General features: G+C 38.0%; 1 protein-coding gene across 15 annotated transcripts in view; it reads left to right on the forward strand.

The window, feature by feature from the left end:
- Nucleotides 1-24,650, forward strand: part of ADD3 (adducin 3) — a 144,621-nt gene extending 119,971 nt beyond the window's left edge. For 13 of the 15 annotated variants that reach the window (XM_032281569.1, XM_032281571.1, XM_032281573.1 and 10 more), the window contains 13 exons: nucleotides 4,068-4,206; nucleotides 7,529-7,680; nucleotides 8,590-8,670; nucleotides 9,797-9,946; nucleotides 10,396-10,539; nucleotides 10,648-10,746; nucleotides 11,840-12,022; nucleotides 13,767-14,024; nucleotides 15,551-15,670; nucleotides 16,134-16,220; nucleotides 19,772-19,895; nucleotides 21,703-21,798; nucleotides 22,411-24,650. In XM_032281569.1, coding sequence (XP_032137460.1) covers nucleotides 4,068-4,206; nucleotides 7,529-7,680; nucleotides 8,590-8,670; nucleotides 9,797-9,946; nucleotides 10,396-10,539; nucleotides 10,648-10,746; nucleotides 11,840-12,022; nucleotides 13,767-14,024; nucleotides 15,551-15,670; nucleotides 16,134-16,220; nucleotides 19,772-19,895; nucleotides 21,703-21,798; nucleotides 22,411-22,703 — 1,926 coding nt within the window. In that variant the 3' untranslated portion in view covers nucleotides 22,704-24,650. The remainder of the gene's footprint in view (nucleotides 1-4,067; nucleotides 4,207-7,528; nucleotides 7,681-8,589; nucleotides 8,671-9,796; nucleotides 9,947-10,395; nucleotides 10,540-10,647; nucleotides 10,747-11,839; nucleotides 12,023-13,766; nucleotides 14,025-15,550; nucleotides 15,671-16,133; nucleotides 16,221-19,771; nucleotides 19,896-21,702; nucleotides 21,799-22,410) is intronic. The other 2 variants (XM_032281579.1, XM_032281578.1) reach the window with 2 other exon arrangements.
- The last annotated feature ends 1,174 nt before the right edge of the window (nucleotides 24,651-25,824 follow it).

A 25,824-nucleotide genomic window follows, 5' to 3' on the forward strand; every position in this document is an offset into this window, starting at 1 on the left:
CTAACCCAGCTCTTCTCTAGTGGAGACTCCAGGGCTAATCTGATTTAAGAAGCCCAGTATATGGCCTCACCACCCTGCTTATAAATTTTCTCATTATGCTTTGATGAATTCTTAGCTACAAGAGGGCAAGTACTTAGCCTGGTATTCCAGGATCACCATAATCTGCTGCTATATCTGTTTTTTTGCTTTATCTACCATTGCAATCTAATGCTGTAATCTAGCCTAAGAGGTTTACTCAACATTTCAGATCACAACATGCCTGCTACCTTATTAGTTGTATTTGGTTTCAGAGATACAACCCAACTCTGATTAAAATTAGGAAAAGATCCCGTGCCCAGGTGAGGGTTCCAGATTTGAATCTTTATTACATTTACTTATTATCTTTGTAACCTGGAGCAAGTCATTCATTGCCTCTCTCAGGACTTTGTGGTGAGACTCAAATGAATCAACTATAAAGGATTATTAACATTGAACTTCAGTAAAAATATTAACTATCCGTTTCAAAGATAATTTTATTTTGATATTTTAATGGAAGCTCAATAAATTTACTGATAAATTAAAAATCAGCTGAAATTAGTAATTATGCTAGTAATTTTTTATATTAGTCTTAGTAATTTTTACAGTTACTGTTTTATGACTTAGGTAATTATCTGAACAATATTTCAGAAACATTTGAAACATGTACAAATGAGTTATAAATGTTCATGACAAAATATTAAACCTTTCTTGCACTGGAAGGATTCTTATTGGTTGAAGCACTGTCAATCGTAAAAAAGGCTGGGGAGATTGCGTATACTTTGAAAACTGCTTTCTTTACTTCTGCATGGAAGCTGTTCGTCAGCTTTAAAGGAGACATTCATATTTTTCCTCTTATTCTTAATTTGATTTCAGAAGGGCTTGTACAGCCCTCTATCACACCGTAGATAACCCAAAGGTTTAGAATGGCACTCGCATATTATGGGATATATGAAAATGAAGAAAGCATTTTCACCAGCGTAAAAAGGGCATTGGGCCTGTGTCCTTGCCTCTGGCATTTACTAGCTGTGTGTCATGAACAGGCTTTCAACCTTTCTTTTTTAACTTTCTCATCCCACCCAGCAGAAATTTCTCACCAGTTTAATAAATAGTTGTAATTATCTTGAGCCCCTGGTTGATTTTTAATCTTAAAACCATTGTAAATCAGTACACTGAGCAGGCAGTCTTAATTCATGCTGGCTGCCACAGTTGAGATAAAATTTGTCCCATCTCTAGCAAATGCATACAATTTTATGGCGTTCACTTTGTAGCTTAACCTCATTTCTGGCTCTGTCTATCCTTCTTATGCCTATTTTCTCTTCAGCTTTATTTTTCTTACCTATATTTATTTTTGTAGCATTTTAATCTATGGAAACTGCCTTAAATTTTTCCTAGAAAGACATGGGTGCAGGACATTTAATAAAATAGATAATGCCCACTTTGAAAGCTATTGTAATGTATGTAAAAGTGATGCACATAGTAGGTATCATTAATTTTGGGTTTTTTAAAACTGAATCAAAGAATATTGGCTATAACTACTTTGAACTGAGAAAAGTTTAAATAGTTTGATTTTGAAGGGAAGATAGACTTTCAGAAGAGCAGATAGGCCCGTTGCCATGTGTCCAGAAGTCCTTTGTACTTTATATAAAGATAAATGAGGATATCTGGAAGATTATTTTCCTTTCAGCCTTAATCATGGTAAAATAGTCATGTTACTTATCTGTATGAAGGCTTCCATCTATCTTGTATACAGCTCTCAGCCATCTTATCTTCACAGGGTCTTGGGTGAACAAGAACACTCCCTAATGGAGTTTTCTGACATACGTAGTATGTCTTTGTAGAGGATATTTTACAGGAGAGTTGTTCTGATTTAAATCACATATTTAAGTGAACTAGATAGAGTCAATAGAACTAGACGTTTTGAATTTTTATTGTGTGGATGATTTACACTTAACAAGGCTTGAATTTGTAAAAAGAAAAGCCATATTTAACTGGTGTAAACTGCTTGTGAACTTAGGATTCAAATGTGGTCACAATTAGTATTTTTAAAAATTAATCACTCAAATATCCACTTGCCTTATTAGCAGAAAGCACACCATCTTCCTCTTGGAATTTCTGCTTGTCTCTGAATTCTTCCAAGAACTTTAGTGACTTACACTGAATAGGTTCATCAGTGGCTTCCATATCCAAGATGGGTGTGGGCTGTGTATCCATGCATCTGTATGTATATATGTGAGGGAGACACACTAGAGTCTGTTCAGCCTACCACTGCCAACTGTACTTCCCTGCCTTGTGATAGCATATTGAAAACCAGTCTTAAACTGTCCAACAGGAGCTATAGGTTCACTGTTTACCCAGATGTTTGTGCAGGCCACCACAGTGCATCAGGGAAGGATCTTCCTGTGCTAAGCTCAGTTAGGATGTTCCATGGTGCCTTATGGTTGAGCACCCAAGATTACATCTATTAGCACCTAGCTCTTTCAGTTGACATCATGGACATCTCTCAACTATTATTCTAAGTGCACTGCAAACATTGAGTCAGGACTGGTCCTACGTCTACCATCTCATACCCTTAGAACCACATTTCCCCTTACCACCATGAGCTCCTATGCCATTATTTTTTCTTTAAAGTTCCTGGCCGGGCGTGGTGGCCCACACCTGTACTCCCACCACTTTGGGCAGCCAAGGAGGGTGGATCACTTGAGGTTCAGGAGTTTGAGACCAACCTGACCAACATGGTGAAACCCCATCTCTACTAAAAATACAAACATTAGCCAGGTGTGGTGGCATATGCCTATAATCCGAGCTATCTGGGAGGCTGAAATAGGAGAATCGATTGAACCCAGGAGGTGGCAATTGCAGTAAGCCAAAATTGCGCCACTGCACTCCAGCCTGGACAACAAAGCAAGACTCCATCTCAAAAAAGAAAAAAAAGTTCCCTGACCTCTGGGAACTTAAATAGAGCCTCTCAGAAAGGCTTCATCTAAGCAGAGACTCCAGGAGACTTTATTCGTACCCTCATGAGGCAGACTACTGCCAGTGACTCAAAAGAGATTCACCCTTTTAAAGGAGGTTTTCTTAGTTATCTCCCAGGTATTCATACCTACCCTTCTTGGAAGTAGTGATGCCAAAATAATTTTCTGCCTTCTCCCTCTTAGGCAAAGTGGAGAAATGGAACTAATTTCTGCCAGGGCATCCTACTACATATGTAACTAATCTCAAATGGAAGAGCAAGGGCTAAGTGATTTATATTACAAGAGCCTTCATCTTTTAAATGAAGTAGACATGACCAAGAGAACAAATGACGAACTTAATAAAATAGGTGTTGGTTGGATGTGACGGAAAGTCAGAATCAATTATTTGCGATGTGAAGGATTGGGAGAAGTTTCAGATGATGAACCATACTAGAAACTCGAAGGTTACTGGAATAGTGGTGTTCTCTTAATGTTCAGGATTTTGATCTGTATAAACACTGCTTCTGCCACTACCTCATCTCATTCCTCCCCACCCCCAAAAATATACAGCAGAACTCCAGAATATGGAACCCAAAGTTCCATTAAGAAACTTTCAGAGTTTATGGGGCTAAGGAATTGCCATGGAAATCATAAAATGGAAACCATTGTTTAGTATGTCTTAGTAAAAACTTTTGCCATTAACTCTGTATTCAAAGTTGTTCCCCATTCACATGGGGACTCTGTCTTAGCTAAGCAAGAAGTGGATCGCTTTTTTTTGCAGCAGTTTCTTGGTGCTTGAGTTGCCTATTAATAAGAGGAGTTTTATCTGTGCCTGCCTAGTGTAGATATAACAATATCTCATTTTCTTTGATATTAAGAATGCATAATGGTTTTCCCCCCAAAAGCAAACTTTTTGCTATTTCTTCCAATGCTTTGATTTTATTATTTTGTGTTTTACATTTGTTTTTAAGTAGTAGAGGCAATAGCTATTCAGAAGAGGGATGGGGGAAAGATTGGTTGTATTGGAGCAAGTTACGTTTGGGCCATTCTGCTGCAAGTGAAATGCGCATGCTCAGTCTTTATTTTTGTGTATTTCAGGCCTTTCGGGAAGACTTGGAATGCCTTATTCAAGAACAGATGAAGAAAGGCCACAACCCAACTGGATTGCTAGCATTACAACAGATTGCAGATTACATCATGACCAATTCTTTCTCGGGTTTTTCTTCACCTCCCCTCAGTATGTCAGTTTTGGAGAATTTTAAACATTATCATTTTACCTCCACTTTGGAACACCGTATATCTCTAGCAGCATAGTCTGCTCAGGTTCAGTCCTTAAGTTTATAACATCTAATACTTAGAGTAACATAGTGTTAGAACCTCCTACCCTTTCATATCAACCAGGCATTTACTACACTTCATACAGATTGTAAGATGATATAAGACATGGTCCTGGGCTGGGACCTGTGGCATGTGTTGGTAATCCCAGCTACATGGGAGGCTGAGGTGGGAGGATCACTTGAGCCTGGGAATTGGAGACCAGCCTTGCAACAAAGTGAAAACCATGTCTTACTTTTTTAAAATAAGAAATCTGATTTTAATGTGGCTGAATATAAATCATATCACAATTGGATTTCAAAGTTTGAGTTTTATTCCTAACTTTGATGGGAAGCCATTTTAAGCAGAAAGATTATTTTAAAAGACCAATATATTTTCTGTGTGAAGAATGAACTGGGTGATTTTATAGTATTATTAACAAAAATAAAAGTCCAGATTTGGGCATCTAGTTTGGCTTGGGAAATGGCGGAAGTTCAGCTTTGGGCATGCTCCATTTTCATTGCCAAGACATTGCATCAGTTGGAAATGCAGTCAGAGAGCTTAGGAGAAAGACTTGGCAGATGGACATAGAGAAGTAGTACTGAAAGCTGTGGACGTTGATTAAATAGTCAGACAAGAGTGTATAGGCCGGCAAAAGATCCCAAAGAGAGAACCTCAAAAGCTCCAAGAGGAAGACTAGTCAGGGAAAACAGATATAGTAAAAGAAGCTATCCTGCAAGTGTCCTGGATTCCACGGCAGGATCAAGGAGCTACAGGAGACCTTGGCCTGCTGGCTGGAATGTACAAAGGCATGGCAGGCGGAAAGCCATGTGCCACTGTTTGGAGGTCAGGAAATAGCAACCAGTTTGCCTGAAATACGTACGCTGTGTTGTGAAAAGCGGAAGTTAAAGTTGGAAAGCTAGGGAGAGTAGGAGATAGGTTAATGGCTGACTCTAAAATTTTGTCAGAAATTATGCTATTTTGTATGGCTTACGTATTAAAACTGTTCAAATTACTTCAAAACATCTCAAAAATTAAAAGGTCTTACATTGTAATATTGATTCTCTTTAAAGGTGCTTGCTGGCATTCTCAGGTTAAAAGCAGTGCTTTAGAAAACTCAATGGCTTTATGCATAATGAATTTACAAAGGGGCTGCAGTCAAGGACAAGAATGAGGCTGATTGCAGTGATCCACACATGAGGTACAGCCTGAACTCAAGTGTGGACGGCAAGGGACCTTATGAAGAAAACAGTCATGGAATGTGGTGACAAATTATATATGGTAACCCAGGAGAGATTAAGAGGTAGAGGTTACTTAGAGTATGAGCCTGTAGGAATGGTACCATCAATATTAGAAGCAAAATAAGGAGAAGAGAGAAGGTAAGGGAAAGAGAAGATAAAATCACCTTTAGACCCTTTTAATTTTCTTTTTTTTCCTTGAGATGGAGTCTTGCCCTGTTACCCAGGCTGTAGTGCAATAGCGCAATCTCAGCTCCCTGCAACCTCCGCGTCCCAGGTTCAAGCGATTCTCCTGCCTCAGGCTCCTGAGTGGCTGGGATTACAGGTGCATGCCACCACACCCAGCTAATTTTTGTATTTTTAGTAGAGACGGGGTTTCACCATGTTGGCCAGGATGCTCTCGAATTCCCGACCCCAGATGATCCACCCGCCTCAGTCTCCCAAAGTCCTGGGATTACAGGCATGAGCCACTGTGCCCAGCTGACCTTTTTAATTTTCGTGTTACTGTGTTGTAGACAGAAACAGCAGGCTAGGCCAGGCACGCTGGCTCATGCCTATAATCCTGGCACTTTGGGCAGCCAAGGCAGGAGTATCACTGGAGGCCAGGAGTTCAAGATGAGCCTGGGCAACATAGTGAAACCGTCTTCACTAAAAAATAAAAACAGCCAGGTGTGGTAGCATGCCATGTAGTCCTAGCTCCTCAGGAGGCTGAGTTGGAAGGATTGCTTGAGCCTAGGAGTTCAAGGCTGCAGTGAGCCATGATCACACCACTGCACTGTAGCCTGGGTGACAGAGTGAGACCCTGCCTCTAAAAACAAATTTAAAAAGCAGACTGGGGCCAGGCATGGTGGTGCTTATACCTGTAATCCCAGCACTTTGGGAGGCTGAGGTGGGCGGATCGCCTGAGGTTGGGAGTTCAAGACCAGCCTGATCAACATGAAGAAACCCCGTCTCTACTAAAAATAACAAAATTAGCCGGGCGTGGTGGTGCATGCCTATAATTCCAGCTACTCGGGAGGCCTAGGCAGGAGAATCACTTGAACCCGGGAGGCGGAGGTTACGATGAGCTGAGATCATGCCATTGCACTCCAGCCTGGGCAACACAAGCAAAACTCCATCTCAATAAAAAGGGGGGGGAGGGCAGGGGGCAGGCTGGCAAATGGGGAGGAGGATCTGATCAGAACTAAAGACCAGGGAGTGAGTCATCAACACAAAAATAACAGTAAGGGAGGCTTGAGAGTCTATAATGTTTTTGTAGAGAAAAGTAAAATGAGAAAGAACATAGTAGAGGACTGAGCTTTGGGCAAGAGCCACAGTTGGGTGAAGGAACAGATGAACTTGTTAAAGGAGAAAAGCAGGTGGGCAAGGAACAAGAGATCTGGGATAGTATCACATGGGCCTCGAGAAGAGTTCTAGGAATGAGGCAGTGTACATAGTGTCAAGCAGTAAGGAGGTCAAGGAGAATGAACACTGAGCAGAAGTTGAACTTGGTAACAGTTGAACTTGGCAATTAGATCATTAGAGACCTTCAAGATTACTTCAAGACCTTCAATGGGACAGAACCCATACTATTTGCATGCGCTATTTTCCATCTCAAATGTTTTTTGTGTTTGAATAAAAGTCAAAAAAAGTAATAGAAAAGTAGCTTTCTGTTGAGGTCTTTTCATCATGAAACTAGCAATAATTTTAGTACTTATCACTTTTACCCTTGGAGATACATGGAACCATTTTTCCCCAGTGGTGTGAACCTTTGATATAGTCACTCCTTAGCAAGCGCTAGATGAAGCAACTTTTGCTAAGCAATCAAAGATAGCTGACACTTATTTTTACTCTCACTGTACCTATCTGAAGGAGAATAAGCTAATAAAATACTGTATGGGCTGATAAATTTCAGATCATTATGTACAAGGCTGGGATACTCCCAGACGCAGGCTACTTCCTGGCAACTAATTTCCAGGTAAGGGATTGCTTGACTTGAATCTCTCTCCACATTTTTTGCTCTTTCAGGTCTTGGCATGGTCATGCCTATCAATGACCTTCCTGGTGCAGATACATCCTCATATGTGAAGGGAGAAAAACTTACTCGCTGTAAACTTGCCAGCCTGTACAGACTTGTAGACTTGTTTGGATGGGCACACCTGGCAAATACCTATATCTCAGTGAGTTCTTCAGCTTTCACTTCCTTTTTTAAAGAATTACAACTAGAAGGCAATTACACTTTTCTTAACTTTACCTGGAAGTCCAGTTTGCAGACTTATTCTCTAAACTTAGTATGCTAGATCACAACCAAATAGTGATTTAAACCTTATCCCCAAGGGAGAGGCTACAGTTCCCCCAACCATTCTTCTCCCCTTACTGTGTTATTCCTTTGATTCAGACCAGTTGTAGAATCTATCCAAGAAGAAATCTTTCTGGCAAAATTGTCCCTCCCATGTAATTATATGTGAGCATCCGTGGCTTTAAAAAGCATTTGAGGCAAGAAAGATAGAGGAGGTTAGGGAAGCTTCCTCCCTGGTCTTTGTTTTTTAAATGTATCCTTTTCCATTCACCATCATATGTTTATTTTGCCACACTTTGAAAAAGATGCTATTTGGAAACAAAAGAGTATTAAAATATTGTACAATGGAAATAATATAGCTGTGGTCCACCAAGAATCTTTCTTCCTTTCCCCTTTCCATCTTTAATTCCTTCCTAGGAAGAGATTCTGTTCTCTTTCCTTTGCCCATTTTGCCTTAATTTCCAAGTTGTAAATTAAGGTTATAATCATTACCACATTGGCTTGAATGCTATTGGCATTTATTTTTTATGAACATAGCTGACCCTGAATAACCTTAGAACCCCAAAATAACACTTTTAGGTAAGTCCAGTAAAAAACCAACGTCAGAATTTTTTAGCAAGTACTTGAGGGAAACTTGAGGAAAGTTTCAAGTTGTAGAACTTTAATTTTTGTTTTGCTGGGTTTTTCCCTCCAGGTTGCTTACAGTTACTCATTGTAAATATATTTGTAGTCATGTTTCCACTGCAAAATATGAACCGTTTCATAGTAATTCCTTGTTGTTTTTTTCCAGGTAAGAATAAGTAAGGAGCAAGACCACATTATAATAATTCCCAGAGGCCTATCTTTTTCTGAAGCTACAGCCTCTAATTTGGTATAATTTTTCATTCCGATGTTACTTTTTCTGAGCTTTCTTTTGCTTTTCTGACAGTTCTTAGCGCTTAGTACAGGACAGAATAAGGGAAGGTATGGATGGAAAAACATTTATAAGTGAACAGTGAAGGGAATTTGAACTATGCTGTTATTTTAAAGAAAAGCTTTGGAGAACAGCGTAATTGAAGAGACTAATAAATGAGTTGGTCTTATCAGTTATCTGTGTTTTGAAAGGGAATCTTGATTTTTTTTTTCCCCACCCTATACACTCAGAAATTTATCTTAAAAAAAAACACAACGGCTGGGCTCACACCTGTAATCCCATAACTTTGGGAGAGATTGAGGTGGGTGGATCTTGAGGTCAGGAGTTTGAGACCAGCCTGGCCAACATGGTGAAACCCCGTCTCTACTAAAGATACAAAAAATTAGCCAGGCCTGGTGGTGCACGCCTGTAATCCCAGCTACTCAGGAGGCTGAGACAGGAGAATCGCTTGAACCCGGGAGGCAGAGGTTGCAGTGAGCCAAGATCATGCCATTGCACTCCAGCCTGGGTGACAGGTCGAGACTGTGTCTCAAAAAAAAAAAAAAAAAAGCCAAAACACACACAAACTATGTTCATAGCTAGATTTAAATGAAGTTCAGTTGGTATGAGTATAGGATCTGACCTTCTTAGCATTCCATCTTTTCCATGACTACTCCTGGCCACTGTCATTAGCTTACAGAGTGAGCAACAGGAGCCACCTTGGTTCTGGGTGCTTGCTGCAATGTTAGCAAATAGAAGTTTTCTAGCCAATTCGATATATGCCAGACTTGTTGAGACCTCCAATGAAGAGCTTAAGTTTCTCAGTTTCTTGGAAACTGAACTTGTTGAGTACTAAGTTTTGTTGCAGACTGTTTTATAAATAAAGTCTTATGGGAACAAAGCTATACCTGTTAAATTACAGATTGTTTATGGCTGCTTTTGTACCCCACCCGCAGAGTTGAATAATTGCAGCAGAGGCCCACAGATTCCAAAATATTTACTATCTGGCCTTTTACAAAAAAGTTTGCTACCCCCAGTTTAGCTTGTGAAACACAAACTTTGATACATATGCACCAGTTAAATATGTCTTTCTGATTTTTTCCAGGTAAAAGTCAATATCATAGGAGAAGTGGTTGACCAGGGAAGTACCAATTTGAAAATTGACCATACAGGATTCAGTCCCCATGCTGCAATCTATTCAACACGTCCTGATGTTAAGTGTGTGATACACATCCATACCCTTGCAACAGCAGCTGTAAGTCAACGCAAGGCCAAAACTGGCAGTGCCTCTGGAAGATGTATTATTTTGTGGCTTTCTTAACAGGATGCTTTACTATCTGCTTTTCAAAATCATATTTGAAATAATAATTCTGCATACCCAGAAAGTGAAAGGACCTGGGGACCAAATGCTACCATTCTAGGAAACAGCTGGAGAAATAGCATTTGGATTTTAATCAGTTTGAAAATTGGGCCATTGAGTTTTTTGGAGCAAAGGTTTTTTCATAATATTTGACACACCATTTAAGTTGGGCTGTATTCCTTAAGTCCTTTTTTAGTGCGTGGAAGAAACAAAGTGGGAGGTGGGCTGCAGTGGGAACACAGTGAATAGGCCAGTGCTTTTCTGAGCTGACCAAATAATCAGGCTCCTATGAAAATGTATTTAGTAACCAAATGTGTTATCTTGGTATGGGCCAAACCAAATAGGTATCCTCCATGAAATGTGGGATCCTTCCAATTTCTCAAGAATCTCTTATTCTGGGAGATGTTGCCTATTATGACTACCAAGGGTCACTGGATGAACAGGAAGAGAGAATTCAACTGCAGAAAGTTCTGGGGCCAAGTTGTAAGGTATGTAGAGTTTGTCTAAGGAGCTATTTTCGTTGCTGCTGCTGTTGATGAAAACAGTGTGAGCTATGCCAGTTATTTAAAGTGATTGCTGTGGGCATTCTATTTTAGGTGCTGGTACTCAGGAATCACGGTGTGGTTGCACTTGGAGAAACAGTAGAGGAGGCTTTTCATTATATTTTTAATGTGCAGTTAGCCTGTGAGATTCAGGTAGGAAACATTATTCCCCCTTTTTAATTACTTTGTTATTTGCTCATTTAGTTGAATTTTGTGTATACTTATTTCCAAATACCTATTAGTGGCTTTTTGCCTTTTAAGAGAAGTTGTGCTGTACTTAAGTAGAGAGGGTTTCTCAACTCAGTTATCTCCTGAATTGAAAATAGGAGGAAAGGAAATTAAAATTTTCTCACACACAATCTAAGGGCTGCAAAAACATCCTTTTCCCTACCATCCTGCTTTTTAAGATAGTACAATTGCATATTTCTCTGTTTTCACCCTCTAGTGGTGGTGCTGAGTAAGAAAGAAAAACAGCTGCAAATCCAGAATCCAATGTGTTGTGGTCACTTTTGTAACAAGTTTGGCTAGGGCCAGAAGTTTCACGAAATTGCAGTTTTCAGCAATTCCACAGCCTTATTATGATGAGAGGTTGGATATTAACTACTTTTTTTTAAATCAGAGATGCTGAATTTATGTAAAGTCCCTAATTTTCTCTTAAAATAAAGCAAATTGTCATGAAGCAAATGGTAGTAATCTTAATTTATTGGAAGGGGCACAAGGAAGAAAACCAAAACCTTTTTCCACCAACATTAACTTGTCCTAAAAATCCACTTCTTTTTTGCTTTAGTGGTCCCTCCTGCTCTTCTCAAATGGGGCTATGAAAAGCTTAATTAAATTCGGATAATGAGCTGATGGCTTCTGCCTAAATACCTTTAAATTCAAAGTACAGTGTTTTTGTATTCTCTTAAAATTAAAACTTTTAACAAAAGTATTAACTGGATAACCTTGGGAAAACTTCAAGAAAAGAAATTTAAAATTTGGCAGGAGAATTCAGTTGCTTTTAAGAGGTATGGCTCTAAATGTGTTTTCCGCCGGGGAGGATCAGAGTCTTGGAAGGTTTCTTTTCAGATAGGTAAAAAACATACTTCAGCTGTCTGCTGGCACAGTGTCATCTTGTCTTTGTTGTTAGTAGCCTAAGCGAATATTATAGAGATTTGCCAAACTGAAATTGTGCCTTTTTGTAAGTAAAATACTCGTTATCGTCTTTATAGTTTTGTATCTCTGTATATTTTCCCATTGATTACAGGTGCAGGCCCTAGCAGGGGCAGGTGGAGTAGACAATCTCAGTGTACTGGACTTTCAGAAATATAAAGCTTTCACTCACACTGTAGCAGTATCTGGTGGAGGAGGTGTGAATATGGGTTCTCATCAAAAATGGAAGGTTGGCGAAATTGAGTTTGAAGGGCTTATGAGGACTCTGGACAACTTGGTAGGTTGCAAAATTGAAATAAAACTTGGATTTAACGTCTTCAGATTCAAGAGCAGATGCTTCCATTTCATTTTGGTTGTAGAACATGCTCCGTCCTCCTCCAGAAGCCGAGTTTGGCCTTAGGAAAGCATTTCAGGGTGATTTAACCACACCCTTGAGAATCAAACAGAACTTACAAATGTCTTTTTTTGTTTTTTTTTCCAAGATTAGAATATATTGTTATTAACTATAGTCACCATAGTACAGTGTATCTCTTGAAGTTTTTCCTGCTGTCTAACTGAAATTTGTATGGTTTGATCAACATCTCTGCCCCAACCTCCTAGTAACCACTATTCTACTCTAATTTTATGAGTTCAAATTTTTTTTTTTTTCTTTGAGACAGGGTCTCACTTGGAGGGCAGTGACACAATCACGGCTCACTTGCAGCCTCAACCTACTGGTCTGAAACCATTCTTCCACCTCAGCCTCCTGTGTAGTTGGGACCATAGGTGTGTGCCACCATACCTGGCTTTTTTTTTTCCCCCCCCACTTTTTGTAGAGATACAGTTTCTCCATGTTGCCCAGGCTGGTCTTGATCTCCTATGCCCAAACAGCCTTCCCACGCAGTCTTCCCAAAGTGCTGGGGTTGCTGGCGTAAGCTGCCATGCCCAACAGGTTCAACTTTTTAAGATTCTGTATGTAAGTGAGATCATGTAGTAGTTGTCTTTCTGTGCCTAGTTTATTTCATTTAACATAATGTCCGCTAGATTTATCCATGTCACATTTGACAGAATTTCTTTTTTAAGGCTGACTAGTATTCTATTATGTTATATATACCACATTTTAATCCCATCCATCAATGGACATTTGGGATGATTCTATATCTTGGCTATTATGAATAATGGTGCAACCAACAAGAGAGTACAGATATCTTCTTGACATACTGATTGCATTTCCTTTGGATATATATCTGGTAATAAGACTGCTAGATCATATGGTAGTTTTATTTTTAATTGTGTGAGGAACCTCCATACTGTTTTCCCTAATGGCTGTACTAATTTACATTGCCACCAACAGTGCGCAAAGTTTCCCTTTCTTCCTACATTGACTCTAACACTTGTTATCTTTCATATTTTTGATACAGTAATTCTAACAGATAGGACATGATATCTCATTGTGATTTAATTTGCATTTTCTTGATTAGTGATGTTGAGCATTTTTTAATATACTCGACCATTTGTATGTCATCTTTTGAAAATGTATATTCAGATCCTTTGCCCATTTTTTAATTGGGGTCTTTTCTTGCTGTTTTTTGAGTTCCTTATGTATTTTGGATAGTAACCCCTTATCAGCTGTATGGTTTAGCAAATGTTACCTTAGATTTTACCCTCTTCTGTGAAAGCTCAGAAGGCAGACTGCCTTCAGACTCAGGAACAAAGTCTTAAATGAGCACTGAGATTTGCTTCCCAAAAATAGTTTTATAGGTAGAAAAGCACTAATGGTCAGCAATTTAGAACTGTTCCTTTGTCAGGAACAGTTGTGTGAATGGAAATTGCAATATCAACTGTAATCAGCTTTAACTAGATCTTGAAATTTGCACAATTTCAACTCTAGTTACATGAAAATTATGTAGCATTTGGAAAGATGCTTTTTCCTTTGTTTTTCAACAAAGGAGTCTTTTAAATCATTTGTATAAGGAATTAGGATCCCAATGCTGTTGTTGATACAAGTTTGATGCTTCAAATGTGGTTTTTCCCTCCCTTAGGGGTATAGAACAGGCTATGCTTACAGGCATCCTCTCATTCGAGAGAAGCCTAGGCACAAGAGTGATGTGGAAATCCCAGCAACTGTGACTGCTTTTTCCTTTGAAGACGACACAGTGCCACTCTCTCCTCTCAAATACATGGCACAGAGGCAACAGCGTGAAAAAACAAGATGGCTGAACTCACCAAATACTTACATGAAAGTGAATGTGCCTGAGGAGTCTCGGAATGGAGAAACCAGTCCCCGAACCAAAATCACGGTGTGCCAGTAATTTATGTAGTTTGCTTTTACTAAATGTTTTGCCTCGTTACCTAGGAATTGAATGTTAGATATTGAAAATATTTGGAAAGTAAAATAATATTTAAAAATACTACTGTGACTTACCAGGTTTTAACTTTGTACAAGGCACTGTTTTAAGTGCTGTACATGAATTATCTCATTTGCTTCTCCTAATATGAATGATGCTGTTTTTCTGTCTATTTTATAGATGAGAAAACCAAGGCAAGAAGGGCTAATCAATCATGTTTTAATGGTAAACTGGGGATCTGCATGCAGACAGTCTGACTCTTGAGCCCAGTTCTTGCCCACTACATGATACTGCTGTTACTGTAGTTTGTAGTTACTGTTGCACCAGTGAATTAAAACTGTTAAGTTATTGACAGCTAATTGAACCAAAGCTACATGAATCATTGCACATAGCTACCCTTAGGCAAGATTTTGTAGGTAGAGAAATGGGTTATTTTATCTTTTTCAGAATTTTGCTTTAGATTTCGTTTGGTTTGGTTTGGTTTTGGAGTGCATACCACCATTCTTTAGATCAAGCTTGTCCAGTCCACAGCGCAGTATGGCTTTGGATGCAGCTTAACACAAATTTGTAAACTGTATTAAAACGTTATGAGAATTTTTTGTGATTTTTTTTTTAAGTTTATTGGCTATTGTTAGTGTGGTTGTATATTTTATATGTAGCCCAAGACAATTCTTCCCGTGTGGCCCAGGGAGGCCAAAAGATTGGACATCACTGCTCTAGATATTCAAAATTAGTCCATCTTATATAAACAAATGCATTCAATACAAAAATACTTAGGGATCAAAATGTCTTTTCTGTAGTCTAAGATTTCTTGTCTCCCAGTAAAAGAACATAATTAAACTCAGTAGTTTCTCAGAATTCATTTTGTTGACAGAGATTGATGGTCAGCCATCATTAATCTTTATGAGATTAGGTTTCTTTAAGGATTATAATATGGGGTAAATGAGAAGAATTACATAAGCTCCTTCCAACCCCATGGTTCTATTTTGCTATTATATACCAGATTATCCCCGTTACAAAATGCTGATTAGGGCTTGGCCTTTTCTGTCTGCCAAAAATAAAAAATGAAGTATGATAATGTTAAGATAATTGTTAAGGGTTTTTGTTTTTGTTTTTGTTTTTTGGTGACTTCTGTCTTTAGTGCAGAAGACAGAACCCTAAATGTGAGTGAATGTGAGATCATGCTCTCTGTACTTGAAGTAGTTTCAGCCTTATATTTTCACTTGACAGAATGAGAAAGTTTAATTAGCAGTGTAATTGAATATTTGTGTGAATCATAATGGCATTTATTTTTTAAATGAATGCTGATTGTGAGCCTTTTCTAACTAGTGTGAGATGAAACTAATTCACCACTACAGTCTTGCTTAGTGAAATTGTTTAAACATTGGCAGTGCCCCTCTTGAGACCGTAGTTATTTAGCAATCTACTAATATTTCCTTAACACAAAGTTTCATTTTAGAAAATTTTTGATTTCTTAGTGGATGAAAGCGGAGGACTCGTCTAAAGTTAGTGGAGGAACACCTATCAAAATTGAAGATCCAAATCAGTTCGTTCCTTTAAACACAAACCCGAATGAGGTACTAGAAAAGAGAAATAAGGTAAGACATGGTCTCCTGTAGCCAGGGGGGACATTTTAATTGTTCTATGTTTAAATCACCAGTGATTGAATCTGGTTAATGCCAAACTTAGAAGTTTGAACACAGAAGAATTTGGAATTTAATTGAGTATAATTTTAACTTATATTGAATGCCTCCAGGTCTGTGCTGGTAATTGGTGAACAGGCTACATGGGGAAGATGTATTAAACATATTTCTATTTTAATTTAAACATATTAAAATGCAGTTCTCTAACAATGTAAGACAAAAGGAAGTGACATGGCAAAAAGAGTGGAGAAGACTAATTTGAGTTGTTAGGATGGTAAAAGAAGTCTTTATGGAGGTGGGAATTGAAGAGGCTGTCACTCTGGAATGGTCAAAGAGTAAGCTTTTATGAAAAGATAAAGCAAAGGTCATCTGCATAGTTGCCCTCAAGAACTTTTTATTGAATTGTTTTTCAATTCAGATTCGGGAACAAAATCGATATGATTTGAAAACAGCAGGACCACAGTCTCAGTTGCTTGCTGGAATTGTTGTGGATAAGCCACCTCCTGTAAGTTTATAAAGCAATATGATCTTTGTTTTTGATCCACCACATTAATTTCATTGCTTTTTAAATATGAATATGTATTTTGTTAATATAAGCACAAGTTAAAAAGTCAATCCACAAGACTTAAAATGCCACCCACAATTCCCAGTTCCCAGGTACAGCAACTTCCTGTTCTTTTCATTGCTTCTAATATTTACCTTGATGTTTCTAGTTAGTTGAGATACGGTCTCACTGTGTTGCCCAGGATAGTCATGAACACCTGGTCTCAAGTGATCCTCCAGCCTGAAGTATTGGGATTACAGATGTAAAGCACTGCTCTTGGTCCTGCTTTGATGTTTCTGAAGAGCATATTCTGCTTTTTCTTGGTCTGTCAGTTTTAGACCTTGACTATTTTTCATCAAATCTATGTCATTATAAGAAGTACCATTATCTTACATGTCACTAAAAGAGAAAAAAAAACACTGCCAATTATAATTGTAGAAGCCATAAGGTGATTCCCAGTTTCAGAGATGGAAAATATTCATCTTAGAATTAATGAAATATTTTTGAAAGATGGGGATTTAGCCTTTTTATACAATGCTTCCTTTGTCCCTCTCCCCATTCTCCCAGTAAGGATACATCACAGCTGGTTTTGTTTTTTTGTTAAATCAGCTTTCACTATTTATATTACTGCATATTTGCTGCTAAGCCAGGTAGTATTTCCTTTCTTACATAACTTACCATTCCCTACCCTCACCTTGCCTTTTTTTCATTGGCTTATTATTTGGGGTACATTGGCTTAGTTCTTCTCAAACTTCTTAACAAAATTACAAAGTCCTGGCCAGGCATGGTGGCTCACACCTGTAATCCTAGCACTTTGGGAGGCCAAGGCGGGTGGATCACGAGGTCAAGAGATTGAGACCATCCTGGCCAACATGGTGAAACCCTATTTCTACTAAAAATACAAAAATTAGCTGGGTGTGTTCCTAGCTACTTGGGAGGCTGAGGCAGGAGAATCACATGAACCCTAGAGGCAGAGAGATTGCAGTGAACCGAGATCATGCCATTGCTCTCCAGCCTGGCGACAGAGTGAGACTCCGTCTCAAAAAAAATAAAAAATAAAGTCCGTCCTAATATTATTTTCCATAGGGTCAAAGGCAACAGATAATCTCTGTTCCAAGCCACCCATGTGTCCCCCCACCCCCATCATTCTGATCCAAATCTAAATTGGTTGTTCTCAGGCCAGCTGTGCAGGTTCATCTGGAGGATTCCTGTGCTGCTCATCTACATTGTTCTCCGTTTCCTGTATCTTCTGTCTTCTGCTTTCTTGAATTCTGTTACCGTAGAACACACCCTCTAATAGCTTTCTGAGAAAAGGATACATAGGAGGTAACAGTCTGAAATGCCTTTATTATACCTTCAAATGTGCATATAATGGACATAGAGTAGTTTGGAAATAATTTTCTTCTGAAATATGAAAAACATTCTGTTGTCCCCTGTTTTATTGTTGAAGTCAGGAAGGCATTGGGATTCCTAAACCTTTGTTTAGGTTTTGTTTTTTGGTTTTTGGTTTTTTTTTTTTTGCTTTTAGACATTTCTACATCCCTGCTGTTCTGAAATTTTAGGATTGTGTGCTTCATAGATCTCTTTTTAGTCTTTTTTCTAAGTAATTAGTAAGCCTTTTCAATCTACAGAGTCATATCCTTTAGTTCTGGTAGGTTTTTTTTTTTTGTTTTTTTTTTTTTTTTAAGTGTTTCTTCAAGAGTTTTCTTACCATTTCTTTCTCTGTCAGTTTATCCTGTTAGTTTGGATGTTGGGCCTCTTTGAGCCTCTGATTTTTTTCTTTTCTCTCCTACTCGCCATCTCTTTATCTTTGTATCCTACTTTCTGGGAGACCTTCCTGATGTTTTCTAACCCTTTTAATTTTTTTATTTTGATGTTAACTTTTTTTATTTTTAAGAGTTTTTATTCTCTGAATGTTCCTTTTTAATAACATCCTGATCTTTTTTTATAGATACGCTTTCTCTTATTGCTGTAAGGGTATCAATTTTAAGTTTTCTTTATTTGCCTTTGTTGTCTTTGTCTATTCTGAGTTTATATGTCTGTTTATATGGAATAATGAGACATGAAAGCCTCTCAGAAGCTCTGGGTGTATACAGAGTTTGGGGATTGGTGGGCTTCATTGTAGGGTGATTGGATGTGGACCAGGTTGTTTCTCTGGGAAATCCCCAGACATTCCTCTCTCTAATTCTTTTATTTGGGACTATTTAGTTTATCTGGAAAAGAACTTTCCAGTCTGTCAGTTTCCAAGCATCATTCTAGGAGCCCACAGCTGTATTTTGTATCCCTTAGTTAGTTTTTCTAAAGAATAATCCTCTGATCTTCTGCAGAGATGAGAGAGGGAAATGCTTGGCTCTGGAATAGGGAGGAGAACCTGGGAATCTGTTTCTTATTCAGACTTTTAACTTGTTCCTATATTCTCACCTTTTCCTCACTACCACCTTTGGTGGTACCTGTTGATTCTAGTTTCTGGGCTTATCAGACCTCTTCAGGGCAAATAAGCATGCTTCTCATTTGCATCCTTTTTTTCAGGACTGAGGCTTCAACTTTCTCAGCTCTGCTACCTGCTTTTCCACTTGCATTCTATCTTCCAAAAATGTGTTAACATTTCTCATCCTTTGTTGTCTCCTCTCACATTCTTTTATCCTTAACAGTTTTTTTCAAAGTATTATTCCTTTACTATCATTTTAATGGTGTTTGGGGAGGGATAAAAAATAAATTGATGGCTTCCATATGCCAGGTGCAACTGAAATTCTATTATTTCCTTTCCTAGAGAAAACAACTACAAGCTTATTTTCATAACAGATTTAAAGAACTGCTTTTGATACAGTTTCATTTCTGTAAGCCTTTTTTACAAAGGTCTTTGAAATGGAGCAGTTCTTGTTTTTTTCAAGATTGTTTTTGTTATGTGAAGCTTTTAGAATTTGGCATAATGGCTTTTTAAAAAATTATTAAAATGTGGCTGGGCGCGGTGGCTCATGCCTATAATCCCAGCACTTTGGGTGGCCGTGGCAGGCAGATCACCTGAGGTCTAGAGTTAGAGACCAGACTGGCCAACATGGTGAAACCCTGTCTCTAGTAAAAAATACAAAATTAGCTGGGCATGGTGGCAGATGCCTTTAATCCCAGCTACTCAGGAGGCTGAGACAGGAGAATCACTTGAACCCAGGAGGCAGAGGTTGCAGTGAGCTGAGATCCCGCCATTGCATTCCAGCAGACTAAGCAACAAGAGCGAAACTCCGTCTCAAAAAAAAAAAAAAAATTATTAAAATGTACTTATATAGGCTTATTGAGGAAACATCACGGCAATTTTAGTCTATTGGACCAGTAGTTTAAGAGCATTAACCTTAGAAGAGCGTTGTAAAAAAAGCATGTTACCTTGCAATTTCTTATGATTGTTGTGAAGTAAGCCTTCACAAACATCGTATGGCATTTGTGTGTATTTAGATGGATGAATAGATAGATATATAAGTAAAACTCCTGATAATGAATTGATTTTATTTTTTCTTTGTAAGACTATGCAATTTGAAGATGATGATCAAGGCCCACCAGCTCCTCCTAACCCATTTAGTCATCTCACAGAAGGAGAACTTGAAGAGTATAAGAAGACAATCGAACGTAAACAACAAGGCCTAGAAGGTTAGTTAATTTTTAGATTCAGCCTAGGATAAGCCACACTGATAACAATAAAGTGCCTCATGTTGGATGATAGAAAGCAGTCAGTGTGGCCAGGGTCCGTGGCTCACACCTGTAATCCTAGCACTTTGGGAGGCCGAGGCAGGTGGATTGCTTGAGGTCAGGAGTTTGAGACCAGCCTGGCCAACATGGTGAAACCCCGTCTCTATTAAGAATACAAAAATTAGCCAGATGTGGTGGCACACACCTGTAGTCCTAGCTACTCCGGAGGCCGAGGCAGGAGAATCACTTGAAGCCGGGAGGCGCAGAATGCAGTGAGCCGAGATCGTGCCACTGCACTCCAGCCTGGGCAACAGAGAGAAACTCTGTCTCAAAAAAGAAAAAAGAAAAAGAAAACAATCTGAATGCTATCATTTTATAATAAAATTGTCTGGAAAGTGAGATTCCCAGATGAGTAAAGAATTACTAGCCAAAGTAGTGTAGATATGTTAATGGATTGAAACATTTCATAAGTACGTGATTTTTTTTTAACTCTCTTAAATAATTATAGAGTCACAAGTATGTAGTTTTGATGCTTTGTGAAATCTCTGTTTCCGGTTGTCTCAAGATGCCAACATTGTCACTTCAAAGTCAAAATTTAAAACAAACTGCTAACATTTTGATGTGACTTCCCTTAAGCACATGGACACTCTAGTAGGTTGAGTTTTCTGGCTTCGGAAACCTTAGTAAGCAGATTGTTAGGATTGTGTTTAAGACTTGTTAATGAAAATATCTTAAACAATTGACTACTAGCTCCCTTTTTCTCTAGAACGAGAGATTCTTCCTATCAGAGGTTCTTTATATTGATTCTTTGGATAAGCTTCAGGCCGTCCATGAGCCACCTGAAAAATACATGCGTAATTGTGTAAGATACACATTTAGGGAAGGCAGGGTTTGGGGTCAGGGACAAGAAGCCTGTGGCCCAAAAAGAGGGTAGGAGCCTCTGCTTTAGAGTATCCAAAACATACAGTTGAAATGTTTATGCAAAGCAAAACAGTTAATGAAATTTTTGTCCATGTTACATATCATGTAGGAAGAACTAATGACATTGATCGTCCAAGGAACAGTTTTTTGTGCCTTTGTCACAAAAGGGAGTCATCCTGACTCATTAATGTAATTATACTAAATTTTCTAAGTGATGTTATTGAATTTATTTATTCTAACATAAAGTTGGGAACTTTCTCTGTTTTTTATATTTTTTAAAATGTCCCTCTTTAATCTCTTGTTTTTTGAAAGCCTAAAGATGCCAGGTAACAAATGTTGCATTCTAGAACCATCACCGTTTTTATATAACTTTATAAAAGTTTCTTCTACATTTATTATGACCTTATGAATTAGCTCAGTATCATTGCTCTGATAGAAATAACTGATTGAATATTGTTCAAAAATTACGTGAAGCATTCTGCCTCATTAATGTAGCATCATCGGTGAGGCTTTATAATTCTTTTCATCTGGCTGCGCAGTATGTTTTGGTTTTCTAATGCTAGCAAAAGCTACATGCAACATATCATTTGCCTGGGCTGCCGGTAGCTGTGCATCCTTTGTAACCCTACATGTAAAATAACTATTAGCAGCCAGAAATGTTAACACATTAACCTCCTCTTAATGTTTAATTATGGATGTATGGGGTAACTGTTAGCATGCTCAGCTCACTGCTGAGGAATTTATCACCTCCGTGTATGCAGGCATTTGATAGATGCGCTAACCTCTCTAAAATCATATGCTGCTTGTTTTGTTTTGCATGGCTTTTAACCAAACTCTTATCCAACAGATGCTGAGCAGGAATTACTCTCAGATGACGCTTCATCTGTTTCACAAATTCAGTCTCAAACTCAGTCACCGCAAAATGTCCCTGAAAAATTAGAAGGTACTCAATGTAATTCCCCATATAGCATTCACTCAGTTAGTCTTGAATCTGCCCCTCTGTGATTTGTTTTCATATGAGAAAGTTGAACACCTCATCACAGTAAGTTTTCCATAGATTTTACTTAAATCTCCCAATAATTACATATTTTATATCATTAAAAATGGAGCACTACTTTTGTTCAACATTTATATTGATTTAACTTAATCTGAATTTTTGTCAACCCATAGTGCTTAAGAATTTGTGAAATTAAAATAAACATCTCCCAGTTAGCACCATGAAATCTTTTTCAGTATTGATTGCCAAATGATCCCCAAATTGAAGAAGAATATGTTGTCTTACTCATTTATGCTCACTTGATTTACAATGAAACTGTCATTTCATCAAACTGGGATTATATAGCTTTTGCTCTTTGGTTTAACAACTTTGTTCCTTTCCCCTTTATATCATTAAAGAAAATTAGCTTCATGCTACTATATCACAGTGTATTAAAATAATTATCTGTCTTCATTAAAGTAATGCCTTATTACATTGCTAAAACATTTCAGTTTTGTAAAGTAAAGCAAAAATGTTAAGTATATAAAATAACCCCTCAAAAACCCTCCCCTTTTGTAGAAAACCATGAGCTGTTTTCCAAGAGCTTCATCTCCATGGAAGTGCCTGTCATGGTAGTAAATGGCAAAGATGATATGCATGATGTTGAAGATGAGCTTGCTAAGCGAGTGAGTAGGTTAACTACAAGTACAACCATAGAAAACATCGAGATTACCATTAAGTCTCCAGAGAAAATTGAGGAAGTCCTGTCACCTGAAGGCTCACCTTCAAAATCACCATCCAAGAAAAAGAAGAAATTCCGCACTCCTTCTTTTCTGAAAAAGAACAAAAAAAAGGAGAAAGTTGAGGCCTAAATAAAGCCTTTTTATAATTACTATTATAACAACGTGACATTGCACATTTAATTACCACGTTTAAGTTGATCATTAATACGCAATGGTAGATCAGATTGGGGGATGTAACAAACTGGACTTTAAGAACTGGAAAGAGGTTTTACAAGAACAAAACTTTCAGATTCATCTCTGATTTTATATGTCTAAAAATGGCTTTGAATTTTAAGCAGTTACTAGTTTTAATTAGCTCTGCCCTCATAAAGTGTTATTATCATTCACCATAACCAGATATCTGTCTGAATTACTTCAGGCCTCCTCCACAATATCTGTTAGAAAGAAATTGCCAGTGAGCAAGTGAGAATTTTTATTTCTCAATTCCTGCTTCACTTGGTAATCAGATTGTAATTTTTTATCATTATTGACTATATTTTGGGGTCCCCGTTGTTTCAATGGGCATTAACAGAATGCTTTAAAAGCTTCTAAGACAAGAGTCTATAGCATTAGTATACACTGGCACATAATTTTTTAAAAAGTTTTAAGAAAAGATTCATGTGGAATTTTATTCACAGTATAAAATTTCCTCACCTGGAGTAACTTTGTTTGCCAAAAAAAAGTTGTTTTAATAAACTATAATTTTTGAAAACTTCCTTTTTTTATTAGTTTAGAAAGCCCCTTATTTTTCAACAAAGGGGATTTTATACACATAACATGGGTTATTTAGTTTAACTCTGGCAAAAAACAATTTTTGTATGTTGATGTTTGTATACCATTCAGTATAAAAGTGTCCTAAGCATATTAGCCAATCTTTTCACAGTAGAGCATACTTAAGACTGCTTGGTACTGAGCATACTTAAATATAATTGATGAATCCAGGGACTTTGTGTCAAAAGGGGATTAGAACATATAAAGGTACATCTGGATTCATATTTGAATCTTATACTGTATTTTTCTCTTAGTATTGCTAATGAATGAAGAAAAGCCTCATAAGGTAGCCAAATGAAAAGAAAAAGAATGAAAGGGAAAGTGAAAAGTTAAGGTAACAAAAGATGGGATGTGAAAAGAAGAATTCTAGTTTGATAGTGACTCATATTCACGGTAGGATACAAAGTATGTTTGTTGGAAACATGTCCCAAATTTGTAAAATTCTGCTTTTCTGCCAAAAGTATTGTCTTTCTTGGTTAATATTTGAGTTTTAAAAAGGTCAGCTCTTTCTAACCTTGTGTATCTTTAGAGGGCAGCACTAGAAGAAATCAGCAGGTCTAATCCCACCAGGAAGAAAACTACCACTTGATTTTTATAGATTTTTAAAAAATCTTTTCAGTTAACTTTCTTTTTAATGTAAATACAAATTTAAACCTAGGCTTAAGGTAGGCTTTTCCCCTTTCACCCAAGTGATGTCACAAATCGATGCAAAATCAATGATCCAGAATTATCCATGGGTAAAAATAACCCAAAGTGTTTCTTGGGGGTGAGTTGGCATGCAAAAAATTACATTGATTACAGTGTGTTTTGGAGCTGGTTCTGTTTGACTGTGTGCATATGATAATGCAGAGTTGAGCCAGAGCCTGGAAATGTCATTCTAGATCTCACTAACTACTGGACTCAGTGTTTTACTCTCTTGGTGGAAACTTTCAGTTGCTTCACTCTGTATTGGAAGATTTTTTTTATGTTCTACATCATTTATGTTGTATTACAATGTATGTAGAAACAGTAACCTGTGAACTATGCTTTTCCATAACTTTTTAAAAATATATATGTCTAAATGAATGCAATGTGCATAAATATTTTTTAAACACAACAGTGAACTATTGCACCTTTTGCTAATGCCTCTATTTACTCGCTTTGGCATAAAGAATGAGCCAATGAACCTCTGTGTCCTGTGGAAAAATGTATAAATGTTATCTGATATTGCTCTTAGATGTAATGCTAATTAATGTTAAATCACAAATAAACAGTATTTTAAATATATGGACTTGGTATTATGAGGTTTCCATTACGGTTGGTTACTTAGCCTATTTGTGCCTCAGTCCCCCAAGTACCTGGGACTACAGGCGCCTGCCAACATGTCTGGCCAACTTTTCGTATATTTTTGGTAGAGATGGGGCCTCGTTATGTTGGCCAGGTTGATCTCGAACCCTTCACCTCAGGTGATCTACCCGCCTAGGCCCTCCACATTGTTGGGATTACAGGTGTGAGCCGCCACAGCAGGCCAACATGACCTTTTATTTGGTGCAGGTTTGGCTTTGGGAAGGGCTTTGGAGCTTTTTGGTTCAACCACTGAGCAGATTGTTGCTGGTTTTCTGTAAAATCCACTTTTCATCACAATCTGGTCAAGAAATGATTTGTTGTTGTTGCGTAGAATAAGAAAAGGTGACACTTCAAAACAATTTTTTTTCACTCAGCTCATGTGGCACCCACTTATGGAGATTTTTCACCTTTCCAATTTGCTTCAAATGCAAATGGCCATATAATGGTTGATGCTGAATTCTTTGGCAACTTCTCTTCTTAAGTGAAACTTTAGTTATTGACACTTCTCAATAAAGAATATCCTTGTAAATATATTTTCAAACTAGTTGAAAACTATATGCTTATACAGAACCTGTCTTGTTTCAGCCTATGTTGGAGGAGATACTCCCAAGAGACCTATTTTTTGTCTTGATAATAGGGTATGGTGGCCTCTATCAGTGTAGGATAGATGTTGCAGGATATGTACCTCTCTCTCTTATTCTGAATTCATTTGTTGTACAAGTAATGTAACAATAAGGAAAACAGAAAGAGTAAAAAATAGTTGACAATTTCCCCACATTCACTGTTTCTTCTTTTTGTTGATGTTGTTGTTTTTGTTGTTATTTTTTGAGACGGAGTCTCGCTCTTGCCCAATATGGAGTCCAGTGGCACAAACTTGGCTCACTGCAACCTCCACCTCCCAGGATTAAGCGATTCTCCTTCCTCGGCCTGTTGAGTAGCTGGGATTACAGGCATGTGCCACCATGCTCAGCTAATTTTTGTATTTTTAGTAGAGACGGGGTTTTGCCATGTTGGTCAGGCTGGTCCTGGACTCCTGACCTCAAGCAATCCACCCACCTCGGCCTCCCAAAGTGCCGGGATTACAGGCTTGAGCCACTGCACCCAGCCTTTTTGA

This window comes from Sapajus apella, unplaced genomic scaffold, assembly GCF_009761245.1.
Source record: "Sapajus apella isolate SASKATOON/1434 unplaced genomic scaffold, GSC_monkey_1.0 scaffold13, whole genome shotgun sequence".
Lineage (NCBI taxonomy): Eukaryota > Metazoa > Chordata > Mammalia > Primates > Cebidae > Sapajus > Sapajus apella.